This window comes from Capra hircus (genome assembly GCF_001704415.2).
Source record: "Capra hircus breed San Clemente chromosome X unlocalized genomic scaffold, ASM170441v1, whole genome shotgun sequence".
Lineage (NCBI taxonomy): Eukaryota > Metazoa > Chordata > Mammalia > Artiodactyla > Bovidae > Capra > Capra hircus.
Window position 1 is genome coordinate 51336673 of NW_017189516.1, and position 13458 is coordinate 51350130.

Sequence of the window (13458 nt, forward strand, 5' to 3'; positions counted from 1 at the left end):
CAGCGTGCTGTCCCACTTATAAAGAAACAAAGGACTTGTGAGAAACAGCACATAGGAATCCTCCTGTTAAACACTCCTTGACAAGATGAAATGAACCAGTTCTTCAAAGGACACAAACTACTGAAAATGACTCAAGAAGAAATAGAAAATACGACAATATACTTTACTATAACAAGTAAAGAGTAGAAAAAGTAATCAAAAAACTATCCACGAAGAAAGGCCCACGCCCATATGGCTTCACTGACAAATTCTACTGAACATTTAAAGAACTAATTCTTCACAAACTCTTTTAAACTATAGAAGAGATGGAATACTTTCCAACTCATTCTATAAGACTAGTGAAAGAAAGTGAAAGTGAAGTCACTCAGTTGTGTCTGACTCTTTGCGACCCCGTGGACTGTAGCCCACCAGGGTCCTCCGTCCATGGGATTCTCCAGGCAAGAATATTGGAGTGGGTTGCCATTTCCCTCTCCAGGGGATCTTCCCGATCCAGGGATTGAACCCAGGTCTCCCGTATTGCAGGCAGATGCTTTAACCTCTGAGCCACAAGACTAATACTACCCTGATATCAAATTCAGACAAAGACATCAAAGGAAAGGGAAAATAGAGACCAATATATCTTTTGAATATAGAAGCAAAAACCCTAAACAAAATACTAGCAAACTGAATCCAGTAACATATAAAAAAGATTATATACCATGATCAAGTGGGATTTATGTCAGGAATACAAAGTTAGTTCAATATTTGAAATTCAATTAATATACTCAATGCTGCTAAGTTGCTTCAGTCGTGTCTGACTCTGTGCGATCCCATAGATGGAAGCCCACCAGGCTCCCCTGTCCCTGGGATTCTCCAGGCAAGAACACTGGAGTGGGTTGCCATTTCCTTCTCCAATGCATGAAAGTGAAAAGTGAAAGGGAAGTCGCTCAGTCATGTCCAATTCTTAGCAACCCCATGGACTGCAGCCTACCAGGCTCCTCCATCCATGGGATTTTCCAGGCAAGAGTACTGGAGTGGGGTGCCATTGCCTTCTCCGAATATAACACAGAAAAAAAAACAAAACCACATGATCATCTCAATACATGTAGATAAGGCATTAGACAAAATTAAATACCATTTTTTAATTTAAAAAAATCAATAAACTAGGATTAGGAATGAACTTCCTCAACCTGATAAAGAGCATCCATAAAAAAAGAAAGGCCACAGCTAGTATCACACTTAAAGGTGAAAGACTGAATGCTTTCCCCCTAAGATCAAGAACAAGACAAGGAAGCCTACTCTTGCATTTCTATTTAACAGTAACAGAGATTGTAGCCAGGACAGTCAACCAAGAAAGTGAAATCAAAGGCAAAAAATAGAAAGAAAAAAGAAAAACTACCTTTATTTGCAGATGACATGATTTATAAAGAGAAAATCCTAAGAAATCCACTAAAAATCTATTAGAGCTAATAAATGAGCTTAGCAAAGTCTCAGGATATACGATCAATAAACATTCAAAGACCAACTGTTTTTCCACACACTTGCAATGAATAACCCAAAATGAAATTAAGAAAACAATTTCATTTACAATAGCATCAAAAAGAATAAATACCTGCATTAAATTTAACAAAAGAAGAGTGAAACTCAAACTCTGAATACTACAAAACATCACTGAAAGAAATTAAAGACCTAAATAACTGGAAAGATACCCTGTGTTCATGAATCAGATGATTTAACTGTTTAAGAATACTTCCCAAATTGATCTACAGATTCAACATAATCCACACCAACACTCCAGCTGGTTTCTTTTAAGAAATTGATTCTAAAATTTATATGGAAATGCAAGGGACCCAGCCAAAACAATCCTGTAAAAGAGAAAGTTGAAGGATTCACACCTCCAATTTCAAAACTTTCTACAAAATCTACAGTAATCAAGATGGTGTGATATTGGCTGGACATATTGGATGATCCAGGCAGGACATAGGAGTGGACATATAGATCAATGGAATGGAATTGAGAATCCAGAAATAAAACCCTGACACTTATGGTCAACTGACTTTAGGCAAGAGTGACAAGATCGTTCAGTGGGGAAAGAATAGTCTTTTCAACAAATGGCGTTGGGACAACTATTCACATCCAAAGGATACATCTGTATCCCCACCTCATACCAGGGCTTCCCTGGTGGCTCAGAGGTTAAATCGTCTGCCTGCAGTGCGGGAGACCTGGGTTCGATCCCTGGGTTGGGAAGATCCCCTGGAGAAGGAAATGGCAACCCATTCCAGTATTCTTTCCTGGAGAATCCCATGGACGGAGGAGCCTGGCGGGCTACAGTCCATGGGGTGGCGGACACAACTGAGCGACTTAACTTTCACTTTCTTTCCTCATACTATATATGAAAATTAACTCAAAATTGATCAAGAACTAAATGGAAGAGCTAAAAATACAAAATTACTGGGCATCCTTGGTGATTCAATAGTTAAGAATCCACTTGGCCAATGCAGGGGACATAGGTTCGATCCCTAGTCTGGGAAGATCCCACATGCCGCAAGGCAACTCAGCCCGCACACCACAGCTACCGAGCCTCGCTCTAGAACCCTGGAGCCACAATGACTGAAGCCCGTGCACAGAGAGCCTGTGCTCTGCAACAAGAGGAGCCACTGCAACGAGAAGCCCGCAAACCACAACCAGAGTAGCCCCTATTCAGTGCAATGAGAGAAAGCCAGCACACAAAGAAGACCCAGCATAGCCAAGAAATAAATAAGTAATTTCTAAAAAATTCTTAGAAGAAAACAGAAGTACAAATAATCTTAGATTTGACCCAAAAGCACAAGTAACCAAAGAAAAAACAAACTGGACTTCATCAAAATTAAAACTTTTGTGCTTCAAAGAACATTATCAAGAAAATGAGAAGACAACCCACTGAATGAGTGAAAATATTTGCAAATCACACATCTGATAAGGAACTTTTAATAGAATATATTTTTAAAGTCTTACAAAAAATAATTTAAAAATTAGCAAATGATCTGAACAGACATTTCTCCAAAGAAGATCTATAAATGGCTAATAAATACATGAAAAGATGCTCAGCATCTTTAGTCATCAGGGGCATGCAAATAAAAACCCTGAGATACCACTCCATACCCACTAGGATGGTTATAATCAAAAGAAGAGACAACAAGTGTGGCTGAGGATTTGGAGAAATAAGAACACTCATACCTTACTGATAGGAATACAAAATGGTGTAGCCACTTGGGAAAACAAGTTTAGACGTTTCTCAGAATGTTAAACATTGAGCTACCATATGACCCAGCAATTCTACTCAAAGGTCTATAACCAAGAGAACTGAAAACATGTATTTACATAATAACTTGTATATGAATGTTCATAGTAGCATTGCTCACTATAGTGAAAAAGTAGAAACAATCTAAATACCCATTAATTGATGAATGAATACAAGGTCACATATTCATACAATGGAATATTATTCAGCAACACAAAGGAATGAAGTTCTGGTTCATGACATGACATGGATAAACTTTGAAACACTATGCTGAATAAAAGAAGTCAGACATGAAAGACCCCCATATTGTCTGATTATGTTTATATGAAATGTCCAGAACAGCCCAAATTTATAGACAGAAGTAGATTTGTGACTGCCTAGGGCTGGGGAGGTATAGGGTAGGAGAGTAACTGCTACTGGTTTGGGGAGCAGGGGGATGAAAATGTTCCAAAATTGATTGTGGTGATGGTTTATACAGCTCTATCAATATACCAAAAAAGTCACTGAATTTTACACTTTAAACTGGTGAATTGTGTAGTATGTGAATTATATCTCAATAAAGCTGCTATTATTAAAAAGTGATCCAGGAAAACCGTTTGTCATTTCCTCAAAAAGTTAACCACAAAATTGCCAAATGACCCTGAAATTTCACTACTAGGTATATATCCCAAAGAATTGAAAACACAGACTCAAATAAGTATACATACACTCATGTGCATAGTAGCACTAATCACAATAGCTAAAAAGGTGGAAAAAACCCAATGTCCATCAAATGAATGGACTGAAAAATGTGATACAAAAAAAATACATACACATGATGAAATATTATCCAGCCTTAAAAAGGAATGAAATATTGGTGCATGCTACAACATGATGAACCTCAAAAACATTATGCTAAGTAAAGGAAGCCAGAGGAAAAGGTCATATCATCTATGATTCTATTTACATGACATGTCCAGAACAGGTAAATTCATAGAAAAAGAATACAGATTGGCAGTTGCCAGGGTCTGGGGGAAGAGGGAAATATGGAGAAACTGATTAATAAATAAGAGATTTTACTTTGCAGTGATGGAAAAGTTTGAGAACTAGATGAAAGTGGTGGTTACACAGCTTTGTGTACATGCCAGTGAATTGTTCAGATGGTTAATTTTGTCTTACATGAATTTCATCTCAATAAATTATTTACAAGAAACAGCAATCGAAAATTCAAAATTAATGTTTTCATTTACATACAACATTTCAAAAGCTGAAATGCATTTCAGAAAAAGAATCTACATTTACATGTTGGGCTTGGCTTTTTTTTTTTAATCTAAGAAATCTGGCTACATTTTTAAAACTCTGGGTAATCTCTACTCTCATAATAAATTACTACCATGGAATTAGTTCAGCTGGAGCTCTTGAAAGATTTATTTCATGACATGCTTACAGATTTCAAAGACTTAGTGCATCTCTGTTGCTCTACTGTCAAGGATTAATTTGCTAACTCACTGGCATTAAGTCAGCTGGGAGGGAGACCAGCATTTGATTTCCAAAGGAAAACATCCCACACTAATTAGGATAGAATACTCTGTATCCTAAACTCTGCATGTTAAGCCTGAGTGAACTGCTAAAACAAAGATGTGGAATAGAAACTGGGAAAATTATCTATTAATATAACCAAGATAACACAGGAATTCAGTTTAAGAGCAAGTTATTCACACAATCATCCTAGCCTGTTTGTTTTGGGTTTAATTTGCATGTGGAGACTACGTCTATTAAAGAAACATTCAAGTGAGTTTCAACTAGATTCTAGTATCTAGGAGAAAGAACCTCAGTACAAAGTAAACAAAGGAAATACAGAAGCCTCTAATTACATGGGGGGGTAGTGGGGGGGGCACATCATCTATTTAGAAACAACATGCTTTTGGGGAAGCAGATGATCTATCATTTCTCAAATTCTACCTAGAACATTCTGAAAACATGAAGCAAATCTCATGAAGTTTTTTTTTTTTTCCCATGAAGTTCTGTACTGAACAGCTATAAATAATAATCTGATCATTGAGTTATAAAATCTAATAAAAATTCAATGATGCTACCAAATGTCACGTAGGTATGGATAGAGCTATTTATAAGTGTATTAAATAAACAGATATAAATTTACAGAGAGGCTTTCTTGTTCCCTGCCACTGAGTTTTAAATTGAGATTTTATATTGGTACATTTTCAACTGAAATCAAATCAAACATAAAATATCTCTCAGATAATACTTTATGGCACATTATAAATTCAGAGCTACATCTTCCTAAAGGTAGTTTCCAACATTATCCTAATATTTAACCTTCAGTTCGAGTGATGATGTCTGGTGCAAAATCTCTCTGGGCTGCTTGAGAACCATCTGAGTAATTGAGAAAGGGGCAGAGGGTGAACCCAGCTCGCCCTCCCCTTTTCATTCAGGAAGGCAGGCACACTCCTGGCACTCACCTTTCTCAGATTTCTTGTCTTTTGTTGCAGATGAAGTGCCACAGCCCATGTCTTCTAAATTAGGTGTGTTCATGAATTCAACTTCTCATTCTAAAACAGTGTGAAAAGTGCTTCCCTCTGCGCTGTGAAGAGCCCCTCCTGACTGATTCACCTGGGTCACAGATCCTGAGGAGGAGGACACACAAGGGGGGGAGGAAAGCGCCCGTTAACAACAAGGTATCTAAGGGCTGCTCAGCAGGATTCATTTTATGCTTCTCCTCAACTGCTGTTCATCATGTGATGTGGAAAGTGATCAGACATAATCTAATCCTGATTTATTTTCCAAAACACAGCAGCAGCAACACAGCAGATATAGGCTGCATTTCTGCAACACATAGATTATAGCTTGCTTGTGTCTAGGTCAGATCAATACTCTATAAAATAAGCATTAAAATGAAAAGAAAAATGGAAATTTAAGAGCAAACAATTTTATAATTGAAATATAGGTAATGCAATATGAAGGATCTGACACAAATTAACAGCTTTGGTTTTAAGCTCAAAATAGTTATCAATGGCACCCCACTCCAGTACTCTGGTCTGGAAAACCCCATGGACGGAGGAGCCTGGTGGGCTATAGTCCATGGGGTCTCTAGGAGTCCGACACGACTGAGCGACTTCACTTTCACTTTTCACTTTCATGCATTGGAGAAGGCAATGGCAACCCACTCCAGTGTTCTTGCCTGGAGAATCCCAGGGACAGGGGAGCCTGGTGGGCTGCCGTCTATGGGGTCACACAGGGTCGGACACGACTGAAGCAACTTAGCAGCAGTAGCAGTTATTAATATATCTATCTAGGCTTTTGAATACACAAATTGGAAAATGACTATGAGACAACATATTTATACAGTTATGCCAAAATTCAAATCAAAATGATGTCAACTACAAACTGGCGCTTGTCAAGGGCATTTGCAGTCCACTTCTGCTGGGACTGAATCCTGTGCTGCTGCAGCTGTTGACCTTCGACACGCCCTAAACGGAGTTCAGGGTGGAGAGTGAGGCACTCTGTGCTCCAAGGAAACTAGTGGAATAGGCCTCTAGATTGACAGTCAGATATTTTCCGGAACTGATTTCATGATCCCAATCCTTGCATCTCTTCATATCTAGAAAAGCCTAGAAAAGTACTAAATCCCCTTATGATGACATCAGCTCCTGATTAGCAGAAAACCTTCTGTAAAATAAGTGTTTGATTGCATTAAACTCCCCATTCACCAAAGTCTTATATATTGACCTTGCCCCACTGCCTCTTTGAAGCAGTCTCTGAGAGCTATCTGAGGTGCTGTCTCCTGGGCTGCAGTCCTCATTTTGCCCCAAATAAAACTTAGCTCACAACTCTCATGCTGTGCATCTTTTTTAGTCGACAATGAGTTCTCTGACACTGTTTCTCAGAATCAGCTGGCATTCTCGCTTAAAAAAAACAGAGGCTGAAGGCCTCCCTAGAAAAATGCCCTTTTCAAACAAGCTCACCAGGCATTTCTGAGGCCCCTCCAAAGTCTGCCCTCACACTCACCAGGCCTTTTGATGGGTTAGCTGAGACTGCTATACTGGATCTTTCACAATCATCCCATGGGAGTTTTCAACTAAATTCCTTTCTGTAGTAACCCCACCTCATGACTTGTGGGATGATGTTTCCTTTATTTCATGATGCTCCAAACCAGCTGAGCTAATCTATTTGCATTTCTTGATGGTAACAAAGAGAACCACTGACTTGGGACTCTGCCAAGCCTGCCTATTTTTCTTTTAGTACTACACTAAAAGCTTCAAACTGTGAATCAATGAAAGAAGGGGGCAGAAAGAAATGAGCAAAATATTTGAATTATGGAAATTTTTTAAAACAACTATAACCTTAATAAACAGATATTCTGATCAGAGCTAGGCTTGATTCTATTATGGAATTAATTAACCCTCCTAAACTATGGGTTATGGAATTAATTAACTCTCTTAAATTTTGGGTTATTTCCAAATTCGATAGGCATTTCTTACATGTCTCTCTTATCTACATCATGAGTAAAAAATGTTAATAGGGTCAGCTTCAAGGGCAGAAAACCCTTGTGGCATTCCACTCCAGACCAATCTCCAGGGTTAGTACAGACCCATTACAGTCACACTCTCCCAGAATATTCATTTAGTTAGGTGACAAATTTACCCATCCACTTACTTATCTATAAGATGTATTGGGAAATTTCGCTAAATATTTTAATGAAATTAAGATATATAATCTGACACTTTACATTCCAGGCTGGGTTTCCCTCATGGTTCAGATAGTAAAGAACTTATTTGCCTGCAGTGCAGGAGACCTGGCTTTGAGCCCTGGGTCGGGAAGATCCTCTGGAGAAGGAAGTGGCAACCCACTCCAGTATTCTTGCCTGGGAAATCCATGGACAGGGGAGCCTGAAGGGCTACAGTCCATGGGGTCACAAGAGTCAGACATAACTGAACAACTAACACACATACACACACACACATATTCCAGGCTAGCCAGCAACAGCAGAAGATAAAGAAGAGAAGGAGAGGAAGGGAGAAGGAATGAGGGAGGGAGGGAGGAAGAAAGAAAGGGAAACACTTTGCCATTATCATATAATGGCATATCACAGAATCACAGACATTTAAAGGTGGTTCATGTGTGCGTACTAAGTCACTTCAGTCACGTCTGACTCTGTGCAACCCCATGGACTGCAGTCCTCCAGGCCACTCTGTCCATGGGATTCTCCAGGCAAGAACACTGGAGTGGATAGCCATGCTACCCTCCAGGGCATCTTCCCCACCCAGGGATTGAACCTGCATCTCTTATGTCTCCAGCATTGGCAGGCGAGTTCTTTACCACTAGCACCACCTGGGCAGCCACTTTAAAGGTCACAGAGGCTTTTAAAATTACTTAGAATTTACACACAGGGCAAGAAAACCAAGATACTTACCTAACGTCATATAGGCAAACCGGCTGTCAAAGTCTGTTGCATATTAGCATCACCTGGGAAGCTTTTAAAACTCTCAATGCTCAGAGGCCACCTCACCAAATTAAGAGTCTCTGGGGATTTGAAGAATAGTGATGCCTGGGTCCCATCCCCAGAGATTCTGATGTCACTAGTATTGAGTGCAGTTTGGGCATCAAAAGTATTAAAAGCTCCCCAGGTAATTCTAATGTGCAGCAGAGCTTGACATTCTCTACTGGAAACAATGTTCCAGCAAACCCACAATGATGCCTAGTGATTATCATATTTTCCTCTAAATGCTTTGACTCCATCTGTTTGGAACAGAATTTTTCCAGAGGTCATGTCAGGCTTATAACGCAGTGGCTTCTGGGATCTACTCTTTTCTTGTTTTTGAAACTGAAGCACTATTTACCCATTGCCTCTGTTCTCTCCATCCTCAGACATTTCTCAAAGGTTATCTGCAGTGCCTATGAGAGCATGTCTGCTGGGTTTTTCCTCAACCTTTGAAGTAGGACATTTGGTCCTGGTGAGTTTCTCCATGTGCCTAGATCCATGCTCTCCTACATGAGTACTGCAACACTTACCAGGGGAGATTATTTTAAAAGGCACACTCCCAGGCTTTACAGCCAATACTTGGATTCAAGCAGTCCAAGGGGGCCTAGGAATTTGCAATTAAAAATGCACCCTTCATGGGACTTTGACACAAGCACTCCCCATATCTCAGCCTGAAAAACACTGCTCTGCATCTCTCCCTTGGGCTCTGCTTCCATTTTTATACGACTTTTTTCTACCCCGTTTTATGAATACACAGAGTTAGACACTGAGTAGGCAACACTGATGCAATGACAGGAAATGATATACTTCAAACTCAATTTTTTCCCCAGGAAAAAAATTTCTCTCTCTAAAGGCATTTGGTTCTCAGCCACTCCTCAGTCAACTCATTACACAACAAACAAAAGTCCATATAAAAGATTCACTAAGAAATAAAAAGCATCAAACTTGAGTATATTTCTGCTAGATTGTAAGCTCCATGGATACCTTTCTTTCTAAATACTCCTTGAATCTCTGGCACCTACACAGTGCCTTTCACGTAGCAGGTGTTTGAAAAATGCCAAGTGAATGAATGAATAAGGGAATAAATATTTGTAATCCAGGGCCCTTTAAAAAATGAATGCTAAACGTAATAGTCCATCATTCCATGCACAAATACATGCTATTTAATTACATAAAAGTCTTTTATTAAACCAGAAAATGGGTAGTACTTATATTCATTTTCAAAAAAAAATTTTAAATCATGACAGAAAGAAATGAGAATTGTTTGAGAATTTTTGGTTATTTAGAAAAAATAATTTGCTATTGGAATTTTTACATTATTAATTGATAATAATTTAATTTCCTCAGGTAACAGGTAAAACAAAACAAATAAGAGTCACCCCATTTTATTTCTCACCAAAACAAGAGCTGATTATGGCCAGGTGCCACTACTCCCACACACTACCCGACCTAGACTGCAATCACATATGTTTGGAAGCAGTGTAAGTGCCTTTGAAGATAACCCTGGGTGGTATAAAGCTGATAAAAATGATCTGGGAGTTTTCCATTATGCGGGACAATCTAAGCTCCTTCCATTCCCTGCCCTCTGTCAGCGTGAGATAAGTACTTAGTGTGCAAAAGGAGTCTGAAGAAATGATGCCCTAGGGCCTGAAAGGGGTTCTCTGGCTCAAGAGGCGGCGAGTCTCTGCAGCCTTCACCAAGACCTGAGGATGCCACGGTCGGTGATAAAAACCACCAAAAAGGTGGATCTTGGCAAAAAACAGCTTGAAACTTGCTCAGTGCTGCTGCCCCTACCAATACACACCAAGGATGATTCTAAAGTACAAACATAAAATAGTGACTCATCGTTGGCACTCACTCATAATCTGCCAAAGGAAAAGTCTTCTGAGGTTTCTGCTAAAAGGTTCTACTGTGGGGGGCAGGGGAGGAGTAGGAGGAGCCAGGAGAACTGGAGGGCAAGACTGTTTGACACGGTTCAGTTTCTTTCATTTAATCACTATTCATTTCCCAATGCAAAAATACAAGGAAAGAACAAACGATGGCCCTTGGAGCCAATCCAACCTTGGCCTCCAAGCACCCTTCAAGTACTAGCCCAGCCTCCCTGAGTTGTTCTTACTTATTCTTGGTTTTCCTTCTAAGTGCATCTCTACTGAAGGCCCACGCCTTCCTCAGCCACCATGACCTTGATTCTGCTCCACCTCTGGCATTCTAGATGTGAACTGCATGGTTTCCCATGCGAGAAACTCAGCTTTTCCTAGAGATGCTGACTTCTGTGAGAAATTTGTACTCTAGCTCTGGCCCCAAGAACCCCAAATTCAGAACCCACGGTCATCAACTGGCAACAAAGCCCAGTCCCCAGTGTAGGAGGTGAGCACGTCTAATTGTTTAATTCTTCCCCTTCAGAGCATGAGACACAAGGAGCACAGACACCTCTTCAGGCTCACTCTGCTGCAGCATGCTTTTTGGCATCCGCTGAAACAGAGGTTCTACAGCCTGAGGTCTGTGGACTAAACATGACGAAGGGGCATAGAGGGGGTAGAGGAGTCCCTGGCAGACTGCTCTAGAAGGGCCCTTTCCACCACTACCATTCCAGTATAACCCTGTAAGCATGTACTCCTGTCTGAGGTCTTCAATGAATAAGGGGAATTCTGTAAGACTAAGCTGATGATTATGCCTGGGTCCATGAAAGGGGAAGAAAAACAAGGAAACCATACTGACCACCAGAAGCTATCCAAGGGTGTGTGCTGTTCTCCCAGACAGGACTGTAATCAGGAGGCAGCTAGGCCAAGTGCCAGGTTTTCCAAAGAACGTTTGTGGGAGAATTCTATGTGGTTTATGATTCTCGAACTTAGACCAAAAAAAAAAAAAAAAGGCCCCACCATCAAATAAGTTCAGGAGAAGCAGTATTCAACAGGTTCCTTCACTGCAGGACTTCCCAGAACCTTCTGAATGTCAATGCGTATCTCTAACATGAATCTCTAAGAAAAAGCTAGAGTGTTCACTCTTTCCGAAACAGCCAAACAGGGGACCCTCTTGAGGTAAAGTATTTCAATAACATCTATCATTCATAACTGCTAATGCTGGCCCAATGGAGACTGGGGCTTAGAAGTCAGACAAACCAGAGTTTACATTCTTCTCAGCTAGTTATTAATTCCTCTGCACCTCAGTTTTCTCATAAAAAAAGAGAGATAAAAACACTTACCTTACAGACTTGTACTAAAGACTAATGAGAAGACTGATGATGGAAAAACACAGCTGGCACAGAGCAATGCTTCTTAGCTGAGGGGTTAAGAAGAGCCATGCATGAGTGGTACCTATTGTGGTCCAAGTGTTGAAACAAAACCTGTTTGCTCTTATCTCTTTCTTCAGAATGCACTGTCCAGGGACCTCCCAGAGACTAAACCCTGTGGGTGTCTACTGGTTCTGGGATAACTGCAGATTCACAAAGAAATGGACTCTTTTCCCTCAAGAGAGCTTTTTTTTATTATTACTGGTAAAGAAAAAACACTTTACCAGTAACAATAACAGTTAAAATCACAACCGTTTATTAAGGGACTATTTACCCAGCACAGTGGATACTTTATATTTCTATTATTCCAGTTAATCATCACAGCAACTTTCAAGGAGTATCATCACTCTGTATTAATAAAGATGAAAAAACTGAGACTGAGAAATTAAATGAGACTCCATGGCACAGCTGATCAGTGCAGGACTGAAGACCCATTCTATTTAATGCTTTAAAAAAAATGTCTATTCCACCAAAAAGTTAGCTGTGCTTTGGTTTCAGGATCCAATTTGATCTACAGAAGCACAAAATCACCAAAAAGAAATCTTGAACATTGCAAGGGATTCCGTGTCCCTTTTTTACAGACAGATGGAAATCCTGTGGTCCTGTGCAACAACAACAGGGCAAGGAAAATTTCTGAATCTTCAGTTGTGTAGTGGGCAATGCCTATGAAGGGTCTGGAAGAGTTTCTCAAAGTATCCCTTCTCTCATTTTTTAGCTCTCACCCAAGTGACCACAGAGTTTTCCCAAGTATCGAGTTCATTTGAAATAGGCTACACTGCTTCATAATGCAAATTCACCTGTACATCTTTTGTAAGACAATGACAACTGATTTGCAATCACCATCTTCGAGAAAAATCTGAGAAAATGCAAAGCAACAAAATAAACTTCAAGGAGTGCACATTTCTCGTTCCATTGCTACACAACATATGTTTATAATGTAGACTTCTGCTTGCCCCAAATACCTAAGAACAAACAAACATATTACCTGCTTCTTCTGCTTGGCCAATGTAGAGGTTTATCCTCACCCCAGGCGCTTCAAGAGAAACAAAATCAGGAAAAAACTTCTCTGAGGGATGCAGAGATCTGAAAGAAAAGAGGTACAATTTCAGCTCTCTCTGGAGCATCCCCCTACACAGACACACACACACTCTATACATCTCACATTTCTACAGCTCTGTGCAGGGAGAGCTCTTGATTAAATATATCAAAAACAAATACATACACATACACACAAAGAAATAACTCAAACAGGCTTTGCCTTTCAGCCTGGAAGACGAGCCCAGAGCTGCAGATCTGGGAGAGGCTGCGCTGGCCCGTGAGCCGCAGCTGTCTGCCCCAACCCTGCCCTGTTCCCAGCAAAGAGATAAAGGGAAGCACTCAAGTAATGGGCTTTGGTCACATGACTGCTTCCAAGGGGACCAGGCTTTGCAT

At 40.1% G+C, this 13458-nt stretch overlaps 1 protein-coding gene across 6 annotated transcripts in view; it reads right to left on the bottom strand.

The window, feature by feature from the left end:
- The window catches only part of PPEF1 (protein phosphatase with EF-hand domain 1), a 147335-nt gene that overhangs the window by 102126 nt on the left and 31751 nt on the right, over positions 1-13458 (bottom strand). For 5 of the 6 annotated variants that reach the window (XM_018044018.1, XM_018044019.1, XM_018044017.1 and 2 more), the window contains 2 exons: positions 13013-13110; positions 5719-5883 (listed from right to left, as the gene is read on the bottom strand). In XM_018044018.1, coding sequence (XP_017899507.1) covers positions 5719-5791 — 73 coding nt within the window. In that variant the 5' untranslated portion in view covers positions 5792-5883; positions 13013-13110. Of the gene's footprint in view, positions 1-5718; positions 5884-11940; positions 12018-13012; positions 13111-13458 lie in introns of all 6 variants that reach the window. The other variant, XM_018044016.1, reaches the window with a different exon arrangement.